Source organism: Sinocyclocheilus grahami, unplaced genomic scaffold (genome assembly GCF_001515645.1).
Source record: "Sinocyclocheilus grahami isolate Dianchi unplaced genomic scaffold, SAMN03320097.WGS_v1.1 scaffold800.1, whole genome shotgun sequence".
Taxonomy (NCBI): domain Eukaryota; kingdom Metazoa; phylum Chordata; class Actinopteri; order Cypriniformes; family Cyprinidae; genus Sinocyclocheilus; species Sinocyclocheilus grahami.
Window position 1 is genome coordinate 49,883 of NW_015505979.1, and position 25,007 is coordinate 74,889.

The 25,007-nt window shown below is 40.4% G+C and overlaps 1 protein-coding gene across 2 annotated transcripts in view; it reads right to left on the reverse strand.

Annotated features, from left to right (window-relative positions):
* LOC107561957 (lanC-like protein 2) overlaps window positions 1-24,604 on the reverse strand; it is a 29,120-nt gene extending 4,516 nt beyond the window's left edge. Inside the window, exons 1-8 of one of the 2 annotated variants that reach the window (XM_016246504.1) lie at window positions 24,468-24,604; window positions 19,531-19,851; window positions 15,756-15,873; window positions 14,909-15,116; window positions 12,345-12,492; window positions 10,000-10,146; window positions 2,966-3,148; window positions 1,137-1,313 (exon numbers count right to left, since the gene is read on the reverse strand). In XM_016246504.1, coding sequence (XP_016101990.1) covers window positions 1,137-1,313; window positions 2,966-3,148; window positions 10,000-10,146; window positions 12,345-12,492; window positions 14,909-15,116; window positions 15,756-15,873; window positions 19,531-19,707 — 1,158 coding nt within the window. In that variant the 5' untranslated portion in view covers window positions 19,708-19,851; window positions 24,468-24,604. Of the gene's footprint in view, window positions 1-1,136; window positions 1,314-2,965; window positions 3,149-9,999; window positions 10,147-12,344; window positions 12,493-14,908; window positions 15,117-15,755; window positions 15,874-19,530; window positions 19,852-24,459 lie in introns of both variants that reach the window. The other variant, XM_016246505.1, reaches the window with a different exon arrangement.
* Window positions 24,605-25,007: the final 403 nt, after the last annotated feature.

Here is a 25,007-nt window from a genome sequence, read left to right on the forward strand (position 1 = left end):
CCGCTTCCGTCACGAGCCGCTGCTTAATTTGGGCTGGAAAATGACTGCGGCTGTAAAAGCTTAGCGTGAAAACATGAGAACAGCCGAGACTATTATGCTTTCATTACTCCAGCAGTAAGGTAGATTTAATGTTTCTGAAAGAAGTCTCTTCTGCTCACCGAGGCTGCATTTATTTGATCAAAAATACAGTAAAAATTGTGAAATATTATTAGAATGTAAAACAGCTGTTTTCTGTGTGAATCTCTGTTAAACTGTAATGTATTTCTGTGATGCGCAGCTGTATTTTCAGCATCATTACTCCAGTCTTCAGTGTCACATGATCCCTACAGTGTGTACTGTAGATAGATAGACAGATATAGTTATATATATATTAAAGCTCCAAACTGTTAAATTGCTACAATTAACAAATACAAATTTAAATATGTGACCCTGGAGCACAAAACCAGTCATAAGGGTACATTTTTCAAAATTAGAGATGTAAGCTTTCCATTGATGTATGGTTTGTTAGAATCGGACGATATTTGAAAATCTGGAATCTGAGGGTGCAAAAAAATCTAAATATTGAGAAAATCATCTTTAAAGTTGTTCAAATGAAGTTCTTAGCAATGCATATTACTAATCAAACATTAAGTTTTGATATATTTACGGTAGGAGATTTACAAAATATCTTCATGGAACATGATCTTTACTTAATATCCTAATGATTTTTGGCATAAAAGAGAAATGTATAATTGTGACCCATACAATGTATTGTTGGCTATTGCTACAAATATCCCCCAGCGACTTAACACTGCTTTTGTGCTGCAGGGTCACATGCCAGTGAAGAACTCATGTCACCAGAATCTACATTTCATAATTTATCATCAGATTGATTAAAATAATTCATCAGTATGTGATACAAGCCCTGGATCAGACGTCAAATGTGCTGTTTACCTATAAAGGCTCACACAGAGCTGTGGTCAGGTGACTTGCTTTGTTTCCATGACGTCAGGTTTAATAACACGCCTCATTGGCTGTGAGCGGCGTGTGGCGTCTGTGTGTTCAGAGATGATGAACACTTCACTAACCGCACACAATCGGCTCTGCAGATGTGCTGTTTGTGCTTCAGAGGAGAGAGGAAAGTGTTAGTGCTGTACCTTGCAGGCACGATACAGGTATTTCTTGTCCTGTGTGGCGTGGTAGAGCGAGAGCAAGGCGTATCCGTTCCCCGCCGTGCCGTGACAGAGTCCATAACCCTTCCTCAGTAAACCTCTCTGCCAGATCACCTCTCCACACTCAGCCGCGTCTCGTAGGTACTTCTCATCCTTGAAGACCTGAAACACACACGCATTGAGCTCCTACAGTTTCTGCTGCACTCATTTGATTTCCTCTCAGAATCAATGACAAATCAGACGTATTAAGCTTTAATTATAGCAATTACATCATTACAGTCAAATGCAATAATTGCAGACTGTGCCCTGCTGTGTATATTTACTGTCATAACACTTTTGTGTGAGTGTGTGTGTGTGTGTGTGTGTGTATGTGTGTGAGTGTGTGTGTGTGTGTGTGTGTGTGTGTGTGTGTGTGGGTGTGTGTGTGTGTGTGAGTGTGTGTGTGTGTGTGTGTGTGTGTGTGTGTGTGCGTGTGTGTGCGAGAGAGAGTGTGTGTGTGTGTGTGTGAGTGTGTGTGTGTGTGTGTGTGTGTGTGTAAAAGCAGGTCCTGCCGTCTATCTTCATCTGTCAGAGCTCTGGTGTAAAAGTTGCTGGAGGAAAAATTCACTTTCCAAATATAACACATGTTCACATAACACATAACACATGCTTCCCGTCCTCAGGCGACCCACAAGTCAGAGATAAAGACACAGACGAACACAAAATGAGAAAGAGAGAGAAACACGACCCATATGTTCATTCTACAGTGATGGAGAGAGAAAATAAACTCATTAAAAGTGCACAGACTCTTTCACACAATAAAACTCTTTTTTTCTGATTCTATCCGACTACACATTTAAATGTGTGAACAAAGTCAAGTCAAACTTTTATGTGCAAGTGCAACATTTTAAAATATCACTAAGATGCCTTATAAAAAAATAAGGTTATTATGTTTTAAAAATGTGACTCTGTAAGTGAGCACTAGATGTCACTGTGGGCTGCTGTTTGAAGAAATAAACTCACACATGACCTTAAGAGTGAGAGGCAGACAGACAGCGAGACAAATGCATGCCATTTATTCCCGTTTCACTTCAATGGCAGATATCAGTCTCTCCACAGAGAGAACGAGCTGTTTTTTCAACATCATAAAGGAACATAACAGGATATTGTATTTATGAAAAACAGAGCCCATGTATAGAAATGCATGAGTGCAATATGTGCTGTAAATCTTGATGTGGTGTGATCATGCTATATACATTTCTATAAATGAATGTAAACAATGAGTATATTCATATACTCTTGAATGTGTACTGAGATGATGACGGTGTGTGTGTGTGTGTGTGTGTGTGTGTGTGTGTGTGTGCGTGTGTGTGAGTGAGTGAGGATGTGTGTGTGTGTGTGTGTCTGTGTGTGTGTGTGTATGTGAGTCTGTGTGGGGTGTGTGTGTGTGTGTGAGAGAGAGAGAGTGTGAGAGTGTGGTGTGTGTGTGTGTGTGTGCGTGTGTGTGAGTGAGTGAGGATGTGTGTGTGTGTGTGTGTCTGTGTGTGTGTGTGTATGTGAGTCTGTGTGGGGTGTGTGTGTGTGTGTGAGAGAGAGAGAGTGTGAGAGTGTGGTGTGTGTGTGTGTGTGTGCGTGTGTGTGAGTGAGTGAGGATGTGTGTGTGTGTGTGTGTCTGTGTGTGTGTGTGTATGTGAGTCTGTGTGGGGTGTGTGTGTGTGTGTGAGAGAGAGAGAGTGTGAGAGTGTGGTGTGTGTGTGTGTGTGTGCGTGTGTGTGAGTGAGTGAGGATGTGTGTGTGTGTGTGTGTGTGTGTGAGAGAGAGAGAGAGTCACTCACTTTATGAGTCATGATGAGCATATGCAGCACTCCAGGAGCTCCGTGACACCAGTGCACCAGTCTGTCCGTCTCGTTGCTGAGGGATGATGGGTAATTGCCCGACCGGAACTTCTTGTGCCGCACGTAGTCCACACTGGGCCGGAGCAGCTCATTCAGAGTGTCCTGACTGACTTTAGCACTCGGCTGTGAAGAAAGACAAAGTTAGACTGAAAATTGAGTTTAAAACGTACTAAAAAACAAAACAAAAAAAACTTTTTTTTGTCTAGATTGCAGAATTGAATAAATTATATAAAAGCAGTATGAATAGCCTTCTTTTCTGAATTAAATTTCATTTTGATATTTTTTGGGGGGGCATAAAGTCAAAAAATATCTAAGTGAAACTGTCCTGATATCATATAAGTAAAAAGCCTCATTAAAAGATTGAAATTAATGAAAAGAAAATTGTATTACTCCAAGTACCTTTGCACAATATTTTATTATTATTTCTTATAAAGAAATAGCAATAAAGCAGTTTTGTTACATTTATTTATTTAAAATCAAATGTTTGAAAATGTTTTACCATATGGCGCAAACAAGAAAGGTATGTGGTGCAACTGACATTTAGAACATATTAAAATATCAAATAATTTGACCTTGTTATGTCATGTAAAATGTCATGTTGAGTGACTTCTCAAAAGCATAATGGCATTTATGAATGAATAAGATATGTTAAAACCATATGAAAGCAACGTGAATATGCATTTGCAAGAACTTCTCTTCTTAGGATTTTATCTAGGATTTTTTTTTTGCGAACAGCATGTGTATTTTAATGGCACAGATTTCTGAAAAATGAAATGATATCTGAAGTGTTCAGCACAGCAGCATCAAGCCTGTAGCTGCAGATGCATTCAATGGTTCATTTCTGTTAAGACCCACATACATCAATATGTCTGTAATATTTCTCATTCATAGTGTCCACTTACAGCAGTTAAAGAGCGCAGCGCTGTGTCAGAGTGAATTTAAGGACGTGAGGCTTGATAAAGCACTGAAGGCTCCCACTGAGCTACAAGAGCTGCTGCTGTCCGAGTTATTAAAGACTAAAGGAACGCTTCACACAGATCCTCTAACACTGCTGCTGCTACTAACTGGAGTTCATTTCTGCAGGAAAATGCCCTTTAATAAAAGCACAGCTGGATCTGTTGCTGTCACTGATATTACACTCGTTTGCAGCCCCACAGGTTGCTTTTACAGTTTCAGCAAAGCAAACCAACGCAGCACCATCACGGCCACACAAATATTGACATGCTGCGGTGTGAGAGCGGCCACGCTGGACATCTGCGTCACCATGACGCACGCTCCCGTTGCCTTGCCAACCACTAGCACGCCACACCCAATCAGCTCGCTGCTCCTCCCGCCAGCAGCTGCAGCAAACTTCACAGCTGTTTCTCATTTGAGTTAACACACAACACTGAGACTGAGCTCATCTCTACTGCTTCATGCTGCTCTTATTTTAATATTAGTGTTACCTGCTCACCAGCTGTTCAGACAGGCAGCACGAATGATCCCGCCTGTCTGATGTTCAATTATACTGTCAATGTACTAGTTTAGCATTCTGTTAGCCGATTAATCTGCTAGGTTAACCTATACCCAACACAAAAGTTCAATTATACTACTCAACATACTATATTAGCATTCCGTTAGCCAGCTAATCTGCTAGTTTAGCCTATTCCCAACACAAATGATTTTTTTTTATCCTGCTCAGCATACTATCTCAACATTCCGCTAGCCAATTAACCTGCTAGCAAAGCTTGGACTCCACGCAAATATTCAATTATACCACTCAGCATTCGAGCTTAGCATTCTGCTACCTGGTTAGTCTGTTAAATTAGTCTATACTTGACACAAAAGGTTAAATTATGCTTCTTATATACGCCTTGTGTTTTTGTTTAAGATTGGCCTACGCCAACAGTTCAACAGTTCCAATGACATTAGTCAGCAGCAGGCACATTTTCTTCAGTAAATTTTAGAAGTGTTTTGCCTCCCTGTTGCAGTTCAGACAGCCTAACACTGCATTTGCTGGAAGCCTAAAAGGTTCCTTCTTCCAGTGCATGTGGAGATGACAGATTTCCGAACAGAGGCTTCATGTCGCCAGAGGCTGGAGAAGAGAGGACGGACAAAGAGGAAAAGAGATGCCTCCCTTCTCACACAGCACTGAATTACAGCACAAAGAAAGCTCTCCCAATGCGCCAAAACAACCCTCCCTCTCAGAGAGCGATCTGCTATTCCTGTTGTTTCGCGATGTTTAATGTAAGCACTGAGCTAGTTATAACCCTGCCGCACTTCACCGCCGTGAAGCTCTATTGCCTCAAATTACATCACAATCCTCCAGGGTTTGATTCTAAACAGCCAGCTGTCATTCAGAAACCCCAGCGCTACGTCTCTGTTAGTGCCGCTGCCATAGAGCAGACTAGATCATTTACTACTGCCGCGTGCGCTACTGCACGAGATGAAAAATTAGGCATTTTAGTGCTTTTCGCCTCCGCTTTTCACTGTATAGCCTGGAAATGGTCCATAAAGATGTAGCTTACATAGGAGCCGCCTGCATATGGGGTCTTATAAGGCTTCAGGGAAACCCATTAGAGGAGGCCGCGGTAGCAAGAGGATTAAACTTCATAGGAAGCTGTAAAGATGTATGCTAATGCAAGCAGATGACGTTGCATTCTGGGATGCTTTTTGAAGGAGCATTGACAGGGTTCTCAGTTATGCCAGGCTCCACTTTAAGTGTGTCCAAACATCTAAATATCTATGCAATTGCTCTGGAATGGCTTCAAAACTGTGATTTTTTTCACTCAGAGGAGCCATAATTTGGAGCAAACATCTACTGCAGCCAAGTAGATCTGAAATATTGACACAGACAGTTCAAAATAACTCCCTCACGGAAAGAGAATAAAGACGCACCAATATTAAAATCCTGACCAATATCAACAAGCTGATAATGATTGTCATGCTATGAACATTAACCAACAAATGTCTGATATTAGAATTCTATACTATTTTTTACTATTCTATTCTATATGCTATTACTATTTAAAATAAAACATTAAAAGCTAAACCGAATAATTTTAAATGCTAAGTGAATTTAGGCTTTACAACATTATAAAGTACAGTAAAAAAATGGACATTCGATTTTACGATTTACTAAAGATTTCATTTAATAGTGTTATTAAACTATTTGTGTTTTTAAATATTAACTGACCATAAGTGACCATGAGATGATAGCAATAGATGATGAAATGGGGAAATGAGCATGCACTTTATTAAACAGCCAGATTAACTACTAATTTAAATAAATTAAATTCTTATATATCATTCTGTCACAATTTTCCGTGGTGTACCTCAAGGATCCATTCTTGGTCAACTTTTATTTATAATCTTGCTTCCTCTTGGTCAGATCATTCAGCGTCATGGTCTGAACTTCCATAGCTTCGCAGATGATACACAAATCTATCTTACTCTCCAGCCCAATTCTGTTCTCCTCCCCCTTCCATCAATTCCTGTCTACAAGATCGCAATGCATGGATGGCTGAAAACTTCTTAAAACTGAATACAGACAAAACAGAAATCAAGTTAGTAGGTTTTAAATCCCTAAATCTCCTCCCAACATGACATCTCCACTCATACTGACGGAGTTACAGTAAATTACCCATTATACAGAATATTATTTGATTCTAAAATACGGTTTGAACCTCGTATCAGCCAGCTTGTTAAACTCTGTTTTTTCCACCTTCGCAACATTGTTTCATATACGACCTTGACTAAATAAATCTCAAAGATGCCGAAACAGTTATTCGTGCTTACATAACCATGACCATCATCACCATCTGACTGCCTGTTCACTTTGTTGTTTCTAGATTGTATACCTCTATTATTTGTGTTATTTGGCAATATTATGTCAAATGTCCTTGGGATCTTGAAAGGCACTATATATAAATACATTATTATTATTATTATGATATCATGCTTCCCTAAAAAGAACAGACTTAAAGACAATTTGTGCTTGTAAAAAGCTTTCGGAACACTGGAAGCACATTACAATTATGTGATTTCATAAGTTCGCTTAATTTAACATCAACACAAGCTTCACAAATATAGAATTTGGAAATGAAGGACTCACTACTGTCAGATCACCAAGTAGTACAAACTTTCTACTGTCATTTATTCTATAGTACGATTCTTTGATGAATAGAAAGTTCAAAAGAACAGCATTTATTTGAAATAGAAATCTTATTATAAATGTCTTTACTGTCACTTTTGATCATTATAACCTGTCCCTGCTGAATTGCAGTATTCTTTAAACTAACACAGTAGTGTGTCCCTGCTTGACTCTTTGCTTGGAGTCACAATTTGATTACAGATCTGCATCTTTAAACACTGATGTGATTAAAACTTCACTAAAGGGGTTCGATATTAAAACTTAACTTACTTAAATTAAGCGGTGTTATCTGTCTCACAGAGGGCAGAAGGGTGCAGTGTCTGCATTAAAATCAGCTTCTTAAAAATGTGAACGATGCATTTGTGCGGCCCTCAGATCTGGGCTAAACGCGTGCCATAGTCTTTCCGGGCAGACGTCCAACAAATTCTGTTTACAGATCAACATCTTAAAGTTCAAGATAAATTATTCATCACCTCTGCGGACCTCTAATCAATCTTACAGCAGACCGCTGTTAACTTTAGCTAATATAAGAAAGAGTACAAGAGTTTAACATTTTAAAAGAAGGAAAAAATTAACTATTTCCTCCGCTGTTTTTCAATGCCTGGTTATGCTTGAATAGATTACTTAACGTTGCATCCATCAAATAATTGAAAATGTGTTGCATGTGACAGAGAATGCTCCCTGATGCAAAAGCGAGGTGGCTGGGGGGGGAACAAAATCATTCCTGCGCACTGTGATCTACAGCTGCACAATCAGCTATTTTAAAGACAAGAAATTAATGGAACAAAGCGTTCAAACAAAAAGGCAACACTGGCATGTTTTCTGGAAGCCTCAGAAGGTTTGAGCTGGTGTGAACCCTGACAGTGTTTAAGTGTGTTTGGTTCAAGCCCGTCCTTGTTCTTGTAAAAGGCAAAAGCAAGGCACACTGTAACTGATTGCACATTAGGGCCGGCCGGCATAGCAAACAGTTACAATATATTTTTGTGTTTGCCATTAAAAATTAAACAACCTTGTGAATATCATATATTTAAAATATATATATGAATATCTCATATACAGTATGTATAATATATATAGAATATGAATGTGTGGCACACTCCTTGCAAAAATCTTGCTTTTCACTGGAGGAAGAGTTATTATGGATTATAGACTCGTATTTGAGTTAAAAGCGTCTTAATGCTGGATGTGTTTCAGCTTTTGTCTTCTCCAGATGTTAACTGATGGACTGGAGTGCTGTGGATTATTGTGATGTTTTTATCAGCTGTTTGGACTCTCATTCTGACGGCACCCATTCACTGCAGAGCATCCATTGCTGAGACACTGATGCAATGCTACATTTCTACAAACCTGATGAAGAAACAAACTCATCCTGATCTCGGATGACCTGAGGGTGAGGATTTTTTTAACAAAATTTTTGGGTGAACTATTGCTTTAAGCAAAATCAGGTTCATGGTAAATTTGGCTTCCATTTGTTGCACATTATCTATAAAATTTAATTAATTAAAAGAATAACAACAAAATCAGAGTCAGACGTACAAAGACACCAGTTTGACTTAAGCTCAGATTGTTGTTATTGACATTGTGCATAAATTAGACATGGCATTACAAAACTACAACAATCCCTTTTCAATAAAACATGCATCTGCGGATCAATCTGCTTGGAACTCATTAGGACCTGCTGTAATTAGTGATAGGCCTAGAGACTAGCTTTAATATTATGCCCCTTTTTACAATATGTAATATAAGTCTCTGGTGTCCCCAGAATGTGTCTGTGAAGTTTCAGCTCAAAATACTCCACAGATCATTTATTATATCATTTTGAAAATGCCTATTTTGAGTGGAAGCAGAAACACGCTGTTTTTCGGGCCTGTCTCTTTAAATGCAAATGAGCTGCTGCTCCCCGCCCCCTTTTCCAGAATAGAGCTGCGCCATTACAGCTCGCACCTGCTGAAAACATCTGTTTTGGTTCTGATTATCATGTTTATCTCGCTGAAATCATGCGTTTTAAACCATATGAGTTTAAACTTCTGATATAGGGTTTTCTGAGCGCACACATCTGAAGCACACGCACAGAAAGCGGCTGTCACAGCATGTGAGAACTAAACTAAGCTCTCATTCACACACAAGTTTACGTTAAAAACACGGAGATCAGTTAGCATGCTTTGCTCAAACTTTCTCCATAGCATTAGATCTAGTACACCGTTGTCGCTTGTGAAAACACAATAATGGCGCCGTGAGTGGAAACTTACAGATTAAGGGGCGGTAATATTATAATGAGATCTCTTTGCCACGTCACCAAGGGAGCGTTTTCTCAGACGCTAGCCGAAAAAGGCTTACCTAAACAAAGTTACTGGGTTAATCTTTTTCATGTTTCCTTGGTTGGTAGATGCACCGGGGACCTGATTATAGCACTTAACACCTGGAAAAGTGTTCTCATCTCATTCAGCAATGCATTCATCATACGTCCGTGATTAGTTACGACTCTCAGCTGCTGCACAAAGACTTCAGAAACCTTTGGACTGACAGGACAAGAGTGGACCCAAGATGAATGCTGGTAATTAACAATTTGTTAGCAGCAGATATAATCACAACATCAAATGTATAGATGCTTCACTGCCAGATACAACAGACCTATAAACAAGGATGGGAATCATAGGGAATTTAACGATCCAAGTTCTGATTTTTTAATGCTTCCATTAATGATTATTTTACTACTTTTGTGAAAACGTTTGGAAAAGATGCAAGTCCTATTGCACACACTACCCTCAGCAGCCCAGTTCCATATGATGAGTTCATTACAAAAAGTGTGTTTGCAAACACTTTAAAACGATGTCAGTCTTACCTGCATGAGCATGTAGTAAATGCCTGCCAGACCATGAGCTGCTCCCAAATACTGTTTCTTATGCCACTCGTACAGCAGCGGGCAGCGCTCGGCTTTCTTCTCCTCTTTAGACAAGTTCTTCCCTGACTCCAGAACAGCAGTCACCACCTGGGAACAAGAGAGAGCACACTGGGGTCAGATAATGGTCTTGTTATGGATCAAAGCGTCGGTCACTTTCCAGTAATCAGCAGGTTTATTCACAGCGGTTCAGCAAGGGTTAAAGAACTGATTAAAATACGCCGTCAGCAAATGCAAAGTAACCAAATGACTGCACTGCAGCAATGCCACGGTGAAACCTAACACAACTGTCGAAAAGGCTGCAAATGTCACATCTGGGCTATAAAATGTGCTAGCAAAGACTATTGTTAGGAGAAACTATGTGTTCAGAATGTGCATAATAGTGAAAACCACAAACTGCTGTATGGAAAACAGTCATGCATGGATTCTTCAATTCTCCTTTTGTGTTGAACAGACTAAATAACAACATGAGGGCAGGTAAATAATGACACACATCACAAAACCAGACAAAAAAAAAAGACACAAGAGACGCAAGCAGACAGAAGAAGATGAGCATTTTGAAAAAAAAAAAAAAGTTAAACATCCAAAAAAAAAACAAAGCCACAAAAACTGACAAAACAAAAACCCAACAAAACAAACCCTTAATAAATCAAAAACTCAACAAAATAAATTTTAAATCATAATCTTAAATTATAACCATCCCCCCCAACTAAACAAGCAAACCCACTGAAAGGTTTTGATTGTGTCTGGCAAACCTGATTAAAATGTGGAAATGAAATGAAGTGAAATGAGATGAAATGAAATGCCGCCCACAGCTTTCTGAACCTCTTTCTCTGCCGTTCAGAGAGAGAGACACATGACGGATGGGATCAGACACGACACACGGCTCTCCGAGAGTGCAAAGCTGCGTCATCTGGGGAGCACTGCAGCGACAGACGGACAAATAAATCTGCTTAGTCATGAAGCAGAAGACGACAGATCAACTAGGAAGTGATAGATCGAGGGAGAAGAGGAGAAATGAGAGCAGATACAAGCAGTGAAACACAGATTCAAAACCAGATTCGGAGTAACTGCATTTGCAGATAACGTCGCTGAGGCCATTTCAGGCAATGGACCACCATACTGGGCAACGTGCATTCAGCACAAGCGATAGATTTACCCAGGGATACGAACGACCTCCGGCCAGCAAAGATGAGGCTAGAACACTGTGCATACTTCAGCGTGATCAGCTACGATACATCACCTACTGAGATGAAGACTGCAGTCACTGGAGAAGCATCTGCAGTTACTATCTAACAATCTATTTTCAGATGCAATCAACTGAGAGCAAAAATACTATCACTGTGTGTGTCATCTGGAGTATTCATCATGCTATAAAGACCAATTAATTCAAATCATAAAAATGATACAAATGATTTAAAATTTAACAAAAATATCTATTTTTAGGGCCTTAAGAAATATGTTTTATATTTTTCACAAATTCGGTGTGTTCAGTTTTAATGGTCTAATTAAATATTAAAGCATAATTTTGAGCTATTCATTCAAAATCTGCCTAATTCCGTGACATTCTGCAGTAAATTACATTTTTATGACTGCATTCTGTGGCAATCATAGGTCCCTAATATTGTGTATAAGCCTACTTGTTTTTATTCAAATCAATATTTTTATGCTTGTTCATTTGATTATCAGCTAACCACTGTGCAGTATTTACAGTATTTTGTAAACAGTTTTATTCAGGGATATACAGTATGTTACTGCAATCTCACACTGCAGCACATCTGTTAGTTTACTATATGGGTGTGCGATATGATAATATCATATCATGATCAGCAATAATTAACATCTGTTTCTGTGCATATGCACTAGTGTCAGTTTTGACATGAAAAGCAGTTATTAACAATAAAAAGACAATAAATAAAAAAAGGGGGGCAAATCGTGGCCCAAATCATGCAACACAAACGCATTACTGTCCTTCATCTCGCTCCTCTCGTCTGCCCACATACACTGAGAAACTGGACACTGGCCAACGCACAGACACTATAATGAATGACGTACAGTAAAGCAGCCCACGAGAGGCTAAGCATTTACAGTGCAGGTCAGAGGAGTAATGCATCTGCTGCAGACACACACACACACACACACACTCTCTCTCTAGAGACACACTCTCTCTTTTTATCAATGGATGCATTGTAATGTATTTTATCAATGCAAGTTTTACTGCCTGTTGTACGTTTCGTGTTTATGTATGAATAGAAAGCAGCTTTGCTCATGAATAGCGTGAGAATCACCTTGGCGATGGTGGCCTCGTCCACCGCGTCTGGCCCGATTTCTTTGCTGACGTACAGCAGGGCGTAGAGGTACCCGGCTCGTCCGTACAGGAGTTCATCAGGAATGTCTGAGTCTGGACTGAGCACTGAACGCTGGAGCTGGAGCAGTCTGAACCACAGGACAGGAGGAGAACCAGTTATAACCTCTGCAGCACAGTACTGACCTCAGCACACTGACATCAGGCTAAATAACACGTTTACCAAACACTTTGTGCATCACATCTGTTAAACACAACAGCCATCGTGTTTCTGTGTTGCTACTGATAGGACCTTAAAAAAAATTGAATTTATCTCAGAGTATATCATATATTTTCAGACACAAAACTTAAAAAAGTTAATATTTTAATTGATACGAAGTATGAAACTGTCAGATGATTTGAGTCAATGATAGTGTCATGTAACCTTGATTAAATAAAGAGTTAGAGTTCAAATGGTTAATTTGTGTAAAGAACATTCCAGCAATCCCTTCTGATTATTTCACAGTGAAAACGTTGATATTTAAAAAATGAAGAGTACTTTTAGATTTGCAGATACATTGTGGAATATGTTCTGTTCTTTGTCTCAGTTATCAGCACTGAATCAAAATATATATATTTTTTACAGATTTTTTTATTTGTTTAAGAAAAAAAAGTCTCTTCTGCTCACCAAGGCTCATTTATTTGATCAGAAATACAGTAAAAACAGTGAAAATTATTAGAATGTAAAACAGCTGTGTTCTGTGTGAATCTCTGTTAAACTGTAATGTATTTCTGTGATGCGCAGCTGTATTTTCAGCATCATTACTCCAGTCTTCAGTGTCACATGATCTTCAGAAATCAGTATAATATGCTGATCTGCTGCTCGAGAAACATTTCTGATTATTATCAATGTTGAACACAGTCGTGCTGCACAATATTTCTGTGGAAACTGTGATGCATTTTATTTTTCAGGATTCACAGATGAACAGAAAGTTCAGAAGAACAGCATTTATTTGAAATAGAAATCTTTTGTCACATTATAAATGTCTTTACTATTTTTTTTTATCAAATTAATGCGGCCTTGATGAATAAAAGTATACATTTATATATATATTTTTTTTTTTAAATACTCACCCCAAACCTTTGCATGGTAGAATATATCTGCATTATATCAAGCACCCTACTCTCTGGTTTAATCTAGACATTAAAAATACACACAAATAAGTTTAATGTAATTTGAACAATATGTAGCATTTCTTCTTCTGTTGTTGTTGTTTTTTCTCCTTAACCTAAACCTGTGTTTGAACAATGCAATGAACTGCGAGCACTTTGAGGGCAGTGCTGGATGAGGGTTTGCAGGATATGTAATCAGGCTCGTGCTGAGAGCTGCAGTCGAGCAGACGATCTATCAGAGAGAGTACAGAGAGCACAGCACGCCGCCGCTGAATAACACACGGACACACGAGAGCCAGAGCGTTTCACTACCACACACAGACACGCCTCAGAGGAGCAAAGGTCATTTCCACCTCCAGCTCTTCGATCAGAATCAGTGTTCTCCGCACCGCTATTCTGCCATCAGACGAAGCGTATGAGTGCAGGACAAACTCTAGTGCGTCAGGGGCCGATGACAATTTCTAGAAATCATAGTGCCTAATAATGCAGTTTCTGTAGACTAATACTGTAAATATGAAGTTAAAAGCATCAGCGTCATTGAATCAACACATCAAACACATGCTGGTTTGGTCTGGCCAACACCGATGGATGGAGTTTTGGTTTCTTTGGCTTGTTTAGTTGGGAACGCTTGACTGATTGCACAGACACTAGAAGAGAGCAGAACTGGATGATCACATGAATCATCAATGAACTGACTTGAGCTGAAAAATTACTCTTGCATTATTAACAAACTATTTTCCTGTTTGACTCTGTAAAGCTGCTTTAACACAATCAGTACTGTATAAAGCGCTATACAAATAAAGGTGACTTGAATCATTCATTCAAACGGCTGATTCATTAAAAAACAATGAGTTAATGAGTGAGTCATTGAATCATTGACTCACACGATTCATTCAAAACCATGGATTCATTCAGTAATGAAACACCGCTGTGCGATGATGAGAGATGCTCAACAGTTCTGCTGTGGCTTTGATTGGAACTACTTTATCTTTTTTAACTCAACATTAACTTCTTGTTTATTGGACTGTTGTATAAATCAGCATCACATTTGCAGCGGTGCAGATATTGTGGAGAAACAGCACTCTCGCTGGTGTGATATTGCTAAACTACATCATATGATATAAATATAAGAGGGTGATTTTTGTCCTCATATCTTGAATTTTAGGCTTATATAACTGCATTCTGAATAGACTCCATCAGTCAGTCAGTCGTCCTGCATCATGATAAAATTAACGCATTTAATCATGCCTCCTGACTGTAAGAGTGAATTTTCCAATGACTAGGTTAAAACCACAGATAGCTTCCCCAACCACACTTCCAGAGAGCAGGCAGTGGAAGCAACCAGAGAAAGCCAAAGATTAAAGAGACAAACGGAGAGTTAGAAATGCTCCTTACTTCGTGAGGCACTCCTGGGACTCGGTCTGGTTCTTTAAGTGGTGGTGAACGACTGCGCCTACAGCTAGAGGCCCGGCGTCTCCACACAAGAAGCTGACGCGCCGTCCGTTCAGGTTCCTCAGCGCGCGTTTGACGTAATCCAGAGCCCGCTGCAGATGCGGGGCCTCCTGCGTCGCTCGATACAGCTGCAGGTACAGCAGGGCTATGCCTGCCAATGACATTCACCTTTCAAAGCATTTACCCCCACTACAGCATATTCAAAACATCTAACATTCAACTTTACTATTTATTATTTCCCATTCATTTCATATTAGGGTTTGCAATTTTCTTGCCACATCTGAAACATTTAGATTCTGAATACAAATCAAATAAACCCCAATTTTCTAGAAATAACATTAAATAAACAAAAAAATAAATAAATATTATTACATATATAAATAATGTATAAACTTAAAACAAAATCATAAACTTTTACATAAAATTCACTACATTTAAATGACATACAATCCATAAAGAATTGCCAAAATTATACTAAATGAAGGTATCAGTCGGTAATAACTAGCCATGTTTGGACAGAATGATGGTTTGTAGTTAATTAAAATATATATTTCCCAGAGTTGGATGGTTGAGCTTCACAAATGCAATCAATACTAAAATTTGAACACTGAATGAGATTATTTTCTTATCTATGCTGTAGGATCCAAATAATGTTACTTTAAGAATTTAAAGGAATGTTCTTTTGTTTTTGTTTTTTCCAAACAAAAAATTAACAGCACACCATTTTATACCCTATTGTGGGTATAAATAAAGTCCATAAATCTCATTATTTTAACTGCTTGGTATTCACCTGACCAGCCCGTGTAGGTGGAAAAATCATGTGGATCTGCAGTCTTCAGGCCCTCCTCCATCTGTTGAAGAAGATCTGTGATCTTGCTTTGCACTTTCTTCTGAAAGGCATCGCTGATCTATTCTCAGGGAAGGAAAAAAAGAGTTTGTAAGTAAGCTTCTAAGCTTCATTTGGCAAACAGTTGTTTTACTAATGAGTTCACATAAAGAGACACTGGCACTGAATAACGTACAGCATTGTGTTCGAAAATGTTGCGGGCCAAATACAGAGCCCTGTGGAACCTCCATCATAAAATTCTAAATATATGCATATGCATACCCATGCGTCAATGTAAACTGTACTTTAGATACTTCTTTGGCCCTGCAATGCAACATCTCAGTCTCAGCCTCGAGGCACTGCTCGGAGAACCACTGATAATATTACACAGAGTCATTTCACAAATATTTGCAAACGTTTAACAATAGAGTCACAAAGAGACTAGCTAATTGTATACGAATCAACTGTCATCTGTGATTTGCTGACAATGGTACAAAAGGGAATGTGGCACGCTCAGGATCCTGGTGTTCAGCCTGATACAAAGAGCACATTTGAACACAGAAGAAAAAATATCCTTTTATTCAGACTGTTTACTGACATGGGAAAATTCATAATGTGTATTGCTATCTCTGAAGGTCTGAGTTCAATAGCTCAGGAACCTTTGCCTACACTGCAAAAAAAGCTGTTAATAAAATGCTGAAGTCAGATGATATAACTGACTCAAAATTAATAACAACTATAATAGTATCTCAGTGATACTGTCTAGCTACTTTTGATAAAATATTGGTTTGTAATGTATATTTCCCAGGGCTGAGTGATTGAGCTTACAAATGCAGTCAATGTTTAAATGTGAGTAAACATTGGAAAAAGTCCAAATTGTGTTACTTTCACAATACTAGACTTTTGCTAAGAATATGTGATGGTTTTTGCCCCATGATGCTCGGGTGCTCTGGGTGGTTGTCAGGATGTTGCTATATGGTTTCTAACGCGATCTGTGCGGTTTATAGTGTGTTGCAATGCTGCTGTTAAGATGTTCTGCTTCTAAAACAACAAATACTGGGAAAAGCAAAGGCTTTTCTTTAATGCACACATACAAATTCTACGCATTACATAGCTGTTACTCAAAAATACCGATGAGCATTCTGATGCGTTAACTTTGCTGAGAATAGAGGCCTGCTGCTGTCTGAAGAAAATTAAATAATAAGATGTATTTCTGCAGAGATCCACAGCACAGGAATGACTGACAGCTGAGAGACCCTGCTGAACCAGAGATATGAGAAGCGAACCCTCAACCACTGCTGGGAATACAAAGAGAAAATCAGCACAAATCTTCTGCTCTTTCCTCCACAATGGAGAAAACAGAGATCAGACAGTAATACCATGATAATCTGATATACAGCATGTGCTGAATGATTGCCATAATCATGTACCATGTTTTTTTTGTTTTTTTTACATGGCTCTCCAGTGTAGTTCAAACAATAGCATGGTTCTTTCATAGTGGATGTCCAAATAACCATAGCAACCACAGCTTTTGATCAAAATTTGACGATGCCAAAAAAATTGTGCTGCACATTTTGTGACACTACAGTTTCACAAGCCTGTTCCTGCAATGGAATTAAAAAAAGGTAATTGCTAATTTTTTTATATTGCAATTCAAACTTTGTTTTTGTTTTGTTTTCCTCAGAACTGCAAGACATAAACACATTTTGTCTTACAATGTCGAGTTTACATCTCGCAATTCTGACTTTTTCTTGTAATTCTGAGTTTACATCTTACAAATCAGAGATGTTGTTTTTTTCTTTGAATTCTGAGTTTGTATCTTGTAATTCTGAGAATTGTAAGAAAAAAGTAAAAATTGTGAGATTAAAAGTCACATTTATCTCTCAAATTTGTTTTTTATTCTGTGGTGGAAACAAGATTCCATGAATTTTAAATGAACATAAAAGCAAATGTGAGTTGTGTTCGCCTGTGCAAACATCACCATCGTGATGCTAGGGTGTTGCGAGTGGTCGCCAGGGTGTTGTTATGCAGTTGCTAGGGTGTTGTGAAGGGTTGCTAGGGTTTCCAGCCCAGCGCTAAGCACAGCAGCTATGGCCCTGTCCCGATGTGCACTGCAGACTTGCAGTGTCTAATCTATGAGGACAGACACTAGCAGTCAACGTTTGGAATAAAGATGTTTTCATGTTTCTGAAAGAGTCTCTCCTGCTCACCAAGGCTGCACTTATTGGTTGTAATATTATTTACAACCAATATATTTATATTTATATTTATTATGAAATATTACAATTTAAAATAACTTTTATGTTTTGACTTTAGCAATCTTTGTTGCGTTATATGCCAATGGTGACAGAACAAAAGCGGGAAAAAGCACTTTTCAAGGTTTTTTTTCTTCTTCCCAAAGTTTGCATGACTGTAACGAAGTATTAAAGATATCTTAATGCCCTTTTATATTTTATTTCTTAAACTTTTCTTTTGGTATCTTCATATTTTGATCCTATATGGTTCGGTTCCAGAGATACTGGGATCTCAATACAGCTCCAGGAGGCTAAATAGTTCAATTGTACACATTTTAATTAGTCAAAAACCAAATGTGGGTCACTTTGCATTCCGCTGATACTTTTATTATTTTAAAGAAGAATGTCTGACCGGTATGAGCTAAGCAATTGTTTTGAATTAGGGAAACGAGATATATTTCTAGTTTCAACATTATTTGTTCTTCAGACATTTCTCTTTAAAAGTAAAAGCATCTGTATGCAAAGTGACCCACATTTGGGCTCTTGACCATCTGTATGAACCATATAGGGCCTTAAAAATGAAGATACCAAAATAAAAGTTTGCTAAGAACTAAGATTAAAAAAAGGATATTAAGGTATATCTAATACTTATTGAGTTACAGGCATGCAAACTTCGGAAGAAGTGTTTTTCCCCATTTTTTGAATGTCACCACTGGCACATAATGCAACAAAGACCACTAAAGTCAACAGATTATTAACAAAAAGTATTAACAACACCTTACGCTTTGTTTTCACATTCGCTTAATTTTCAACATTTCAATAGGCAAATGATTACAGTATTTCACTAGATTTGTAATGAGACGCATTTGTAAACCTGTTCTCACAGAAGCTGGAGTCTGCAAAAAAAATTAAAAATGCTCAAGTGTTCATCGCTTGCAAGCAGGACCTAAAATGAACAGACACGCACAGAGAAAATACCGTAGAGGCACAGCACTGTTTACTGGAAGAAACATATCAATATTGGGGTTTATATGAATATATTTCTGAAGGGAATTGACTGACTTCAGAAAAGATTTGATGGCATTTTTTTCCTCCTTACTTTAGTGTAATGCATTTTAAACTAGTTAATAAGCGCAGCTGCTTTGTTTACATGGTAACCAGGGAAACGCTGCAGTTCTGCTGTTCCAGAAGCGCCACCTGCTGTTACAACAGACAGCTACAATCTAAGCTAAATGCATTAATAACAAATTGTTATTAACTATTTTTTAATGAATTATTAAACATATGATCTAAACAGCTACATAGACATAAGCCATTTGTTTGTTTGTTTGCATATTATAATACTTATTAATGAAATGAGCTAATGAGGCTGTGAAAGTGTGTTTCCAGATCACTTCATTAAATGAGTTTCTCACACGCGTCTGCTGAAAATCAGACTGATCTCATGTTTGATTTGACAGCAGCTAACATGTTAAAAACAAACCAAACAACGCGAGATCACACACCCTCCCACCAGCGTCGAGCGGCTCGTTCGCGCCGCTGTGCTCCGCAGAGCTCGGGGACCCGGAGAGGCCCTGCTCCCGCGGCTCCCGGTCCGGGAACGGGTTGATGAAACTGCGCTCCTCCATCTCCGACTCGGAGCCGGTGACTAGCTTCAGCCGCTTCGACATGTTCTCGCCCATCGCGACTGCGGCCCGCCAGGGACACTTTCTCTCACTACGGCAGAAACGCGTTTCGGTCCTGATGCTGCTGCTGATGATGATGACGCTGGGTGAGGCTACTGATGAAGGTCAGGAGTCACTCCGAAACACTTCAGGGCTCTGTCCCTAGAGAAAACGTGTAGATACTTTAACAGAACCTTAATTAGAAATAGAAAATCATATTTACTGCATTTATTGGATCAAAAATACAGTAAAACAGAAATATTGCAATTTAAAATAGCTGTTTTCTATGTGAATTGATGTTAAAATGTAATTGAATGCTACTTCATTTATACTTTTTTAGGATTTTTTTTCCCACGTTTATTGTTTTTAGTTATTGAAGTGTTCCCTTTCATGGGAACTTCGAACTGCTTCCTCTAGGGGGCGCTATGGGGAACGCCTCGTCGTGACCCGTGTCTGAAGCATACATTGAAAAAACACCAACTCATTGGCTGGTGACAGCCCATGACGTCACTACCGGTGCAACTATAGTATAAATAGGCGCCGGGAGCACACATCATTCTCTTCTTCGTCTTCACTGACTGCTTTGTTTGAAGCATACATTTGAACGTGGTAAGAGCGATCTCTATTCATCTCATTATGGCGAGCACTAGCAGAGCGTTTAGAGGATGTGTGCGTCCGTGTTGACGTTGTTTAACATCTGATGACACACGATCTATGCGTTATTTGTTTGGGTGAAGAGCATGCACGCGATGTCTCCGAGGGGGCAATCGGCGAGCGTTTTTTCCAAGGGAAAAGCTCCGCTCTCGTTTGTCTCTCTTTTCGAGGAAAGAGGGGCAGCCATCTGCTTCCCGCGATTCAGGACCCGCCGCTGCTGAGGCACGGAAGGGAATGAGCTCGTGATCTGGCTGATGAGTTTGAAGAGGGGTTTTCCCTCTCGCGATCGTCGGCTGTGCACGAGAGTGAGCCGCTGGAGGATGGTGTTATTTCATTAACATTGTCTGATTCAGAGGCCAGTGCTCTGCTGGGATCAGCCCAGCAAAAGCAGGAAATGTCTGAGGATGGCAGAGAAGTTGAGGCTGAGCCTTCCCAATCCTCCTGCCCTGCGTATGATGAGCTTTTGAAAGTTATGGATCGCACCACGGCGAGGCTTTATTTGCCGTGAAGCGGGCGAAGAAAGTGACGTTGCGAGGTATCTCGATGAACGTTATTTTTCTGGCCATAACCCTCCAGCTCAGGTGAGCCTTACTTTCTTCCTGTTTCCATATAAACATTGAGAAGGAATGGAAGAGGCCGTTTTTTCCTCACGCATCCATCGATTCCAGCATACGAGTTATGCCAACATCGAGACGATGCGTGAAAGCGGTTATGAGAAGATGCCCCTATCGGGAGACTCTGGTCAGCTATCTCTCTATGGGTGAGACGTCCTCTCTTAAGACTCCCCTCCTTGACATCTCGCTCGAATGGCAGGGCATACGCAGCCGCAGCAGGTCGGGCTGGCGCTTCATTGCACATGATGGTGATGGTCCAAGCATATCGGGCTGACCTGCTGAAAGACCTGGATAAAGGCGAGGGCCTTCCTCTTGATGAGGTAGTTGAGTGCGCCGCACCATGGATCTCGCTCTCTGTGCTACTAAGCAGGCCGCGTCTGCTAGTGGCAGGTCCATGGTGGCTATGGTAGTGACAGAGGGACATCTGTGGGTGAACCTAGCAGATATCGGGGAAAAAAGAGAGGGGCTTTCTTCTCGATGCGCCGGTTTCGCCTTATGTATTTTTTGGTACCTCCTTTTTAGGCGGTGGTCGAGAAGTTCAGGGAGGCAAAGGCGCGCTCAGCGGCCTTCACGAAGGTCCAGGTCTGAGCCCGAACAACATAAGGGTCCTGGTCCGTCTCGGTCTGAGGATCAGAGACGGGCACAGAAGGCTTGCGCTCCTCCTCCACCTGCGGGTAGGGGTAGGAGGAATCGCGGGTCAAAGGGAGGTAGGCAAGACCTTAGGGATGTGATCCAGACAAGGTGTCAGCGCTTTCGTCCAGATCAGAGTGATACTTGGGTATCTACTCATTTCCTTCGGGGGTTTTACATCTGCCCTTTTCTTCCCCTTCCTAATTCCCCTATAACCACCAGCACTCCACCTGACCGAGGTTAGGAAGGAATTTCCTGCATTACAGTCTCCTATGCTGGACCTATGATGTTTTGGTTGGTTCTATGACTTCATAGCAACCACCTTACTGATGGTACGAGCTAGAGGCTTCTTTGGAATCGCCTCTGGAACGGGGTTCCGGCGTGGGAACCATGGTGGGTGAGTATAATCCATTCTATATATACAGTATATACAGTATATATATGTGTATATATATGTATTTATTGTGCTGGTGGTTATGTGTGTATAATCCTGCTGTGAGATTTATTTGCAGTGTTTCCGGGACCTGTGTGTTTCTGTCCTCTCTAAGGTAGGTCCTCTGTGAGCACACCTTTGCTGGATTCAGAAACCAGGTGCTCGACTTGCAGTATTACCTCACTCGTCGATATTGTGTCCAGCCAGTATGATAGCCCTGGTTCCGGCTATATGCTTCCTGGATCATGCGGCCAGGTCAGAAGCTTCTGCGGGAGGCCCCCAGCACGACACTGCAAAAAATCTCACTTGGAAGTATCGCTCCCCTCACCATTGAGGGTTACTATGAGCATGCTGCTTCCTATCGAGCGCTCGGGTTCGCTCCGTGGGCTGCTCTCGTGGTAATATTAGCAGTGCTCCCCTTTTTACCAAAGGGTTGCCTATGAGCGCGCTATTCTTTCTGAATTCGGAGTTCTCCTCTCACGTGAGAGTTGAGTTCTCTGTTTTTCCCAGAGCACCTGGAACCAGCAGCATCAGGTGAACATAGGCCCTTCACTCCACCTCTCTGATGCGCTGAGTTTTTTGGCTAGCTTTCAGTACGCTTACCCTCTGATTTCTAACGATCATGCTGTGCGAGCCCCCTCTCTTGTTGAGAGCTGGGTCTATGCTCACTCAGCTAGGTATCTTTACTGCTGACTGTTCCAGCATTGGAACATGGGGTAGGTCGAGCTCCCCTCTGGTTTGAGAGCTGGGTGTTTGCCCCCTCAGCTAGAGATTTACTGCTATAGCCAATCCAGCTTTATGCCTTAGATCGAGTTGGTGACTCTCAAACATATTGGTTTTGGGATGCACCATTCCATCTATGAGCTGCTCTTTCCGAGTGCCACGAGAGCCCCTTAGAACGGTATCCTAAAATCCATGTTACGGTAAGTGTGCACGTGAAGGCTTTGTGAACTTTCTAAAATCCACATTGTGGTAAGTTCGCACACTATTTCTTTGCGTTCTTTTCTAAAATCCTATATGGTGAGGGCTTCGCGCGATTGCTTCGTGCCCTTTCTTGAGCTGGTTAGAGCCCCGTTCACCTTGGGTGCCACTCCACCTAAGTATCCTAGGATACCTACTTTAACAGGGTGTTGTTACTAGGGGTCTGTTGAGAAAGTTCCTTTCAGAGCTTATGCAAGAGCAAGCGGTAGCCCCGGTGTGACAGGCCAAGACTTAGTATGATACTAGGCTCTTGGTCATATCCCCTTAAAGGAATCCATTTTGATTCCAAGCCTGGAGCTCTACCCCGGGCCCAGGAGTCTGGCCCTAACCGGTAAGTTTGGGTATGTAGCCTAGGCCTTTGGCCGTAAGGGATAAAGTCACGGACAGCCGTCTGACGTCCCAGGGGCAACTCCCCATGAAAATGGCAAAGTTGGTACTTAGTGCTCGCCATGGTTCTGGCTTGCACTCCCCTCAGCATGGTGGCGTGGGTATACCATTCCCCATAGCGACCCCTAGAGGACGCAGCTCGAAGTTCCCTTGAAAGGGAACGTATCAGGTTACTTATGTAACCATGGTTGATTAGGGATTACTCAGGGAACCATGGTTACATATGTAACCTGAGACGTTTTATGCTACATTATGCTATCTGAAGCTGGGTTTTTTTTGTATGTTATTAATCACCACATTTATCAAGAGGCCACTTTTGAAGGCATCATGCATATCAAATGAGAATTTAACTCGAAAATAATCGTATTTAATGTAATATATTTAACTGAAGTAAAATCAAAGTGGTGTCTATGTTGAACCAGACTGAAAAATAATATTGTAAAAGCAATTTCCACTCAGAGATCGCTCAATCTCGCGAACGATTAAAATTAAATGGCATTGAATTAACACGTTAAATTAAACATGAACTTTTGATGTAGAAAAATGTAAATAGTGTTTTCTTGTAAAACATACTTTAATAACCTTTGATTTATTTACAACTTGAAAAAAAATTTTTTTACAGTGCAGTGATACTGTAAGTCCATTGCACTTTAATTACTAAACAAAATTGTAATGCCATAAAATGCTCAAAATAAAGTTCTGTGCAAAAGAACATTGGTGGATACAAAGATCTAATGACATGATGAAAGTACTTTTTATCTTGTACTTCTAGGTGAAATATTCATATGCCGCATTCTCAGCTCATTTTGCATCAATAAACAGGTATTAATAGCTGCAGTTGGTTGGTTTGGTATCAGTGACATGAGCTGTAACGCATACAGTCGCGTCGAAATGCTTGAAACATCACGATTATATTTAAGTTCTGGCAACCAGAGCAGGCGCGCGCGATGATGATGAGGATGATGAGGATGATCTAAACAAAAGCAGCGGTCGCTCGTGCAGATTATAGCGCTGAATGCGAGAGGCGACTTTCACACGGCAGCATCTCATTCATGAAGAATGAGCACTCACATGCTTACATTCAGGTCCGGTGCGGAGCAGCGCTGAGGAGTCTCTCCGCGCTCTGATCAGCTGAAGCCGGTCCGGATCGCGTCAGATCAGCGCTTGCGCTCTCATTTCCGGGCGACGCCACAGCAGATGATGAAGGTGATGCCTCTATCTTGAGCGCATTTGGAGGAAACAGATGGCGATTCCGCTCTTCCATCCAGGATTATATGGCAAATAAATCCATAAAGCCCCCCTCTCCCTCTCCCTCTCTCCCTCTCTCTCTCCGTCTCCGACGCTCCGCTGATCTTAATCTCTCTCTCTCCCTCTCCCTGCTGCAGTGTTCTGTGTTTCTAAATTCCATTAAACCAAGGAGTGCATACTGGCAGCTAAACACCAATTTGTTAGGTTAAATTGTTTTAAACCACGAAGGGATCTTTTAAATCTTTAAGACAGTGGTGGGATTTTGGTGGGATTTTGTTTACAATACACTCAAAACGTCTCAAATAACTTTAAATATGAATACCTTGGAGACTGACATTTTAAAACTTCAAGAATTGGCTGAGTCAACTGGT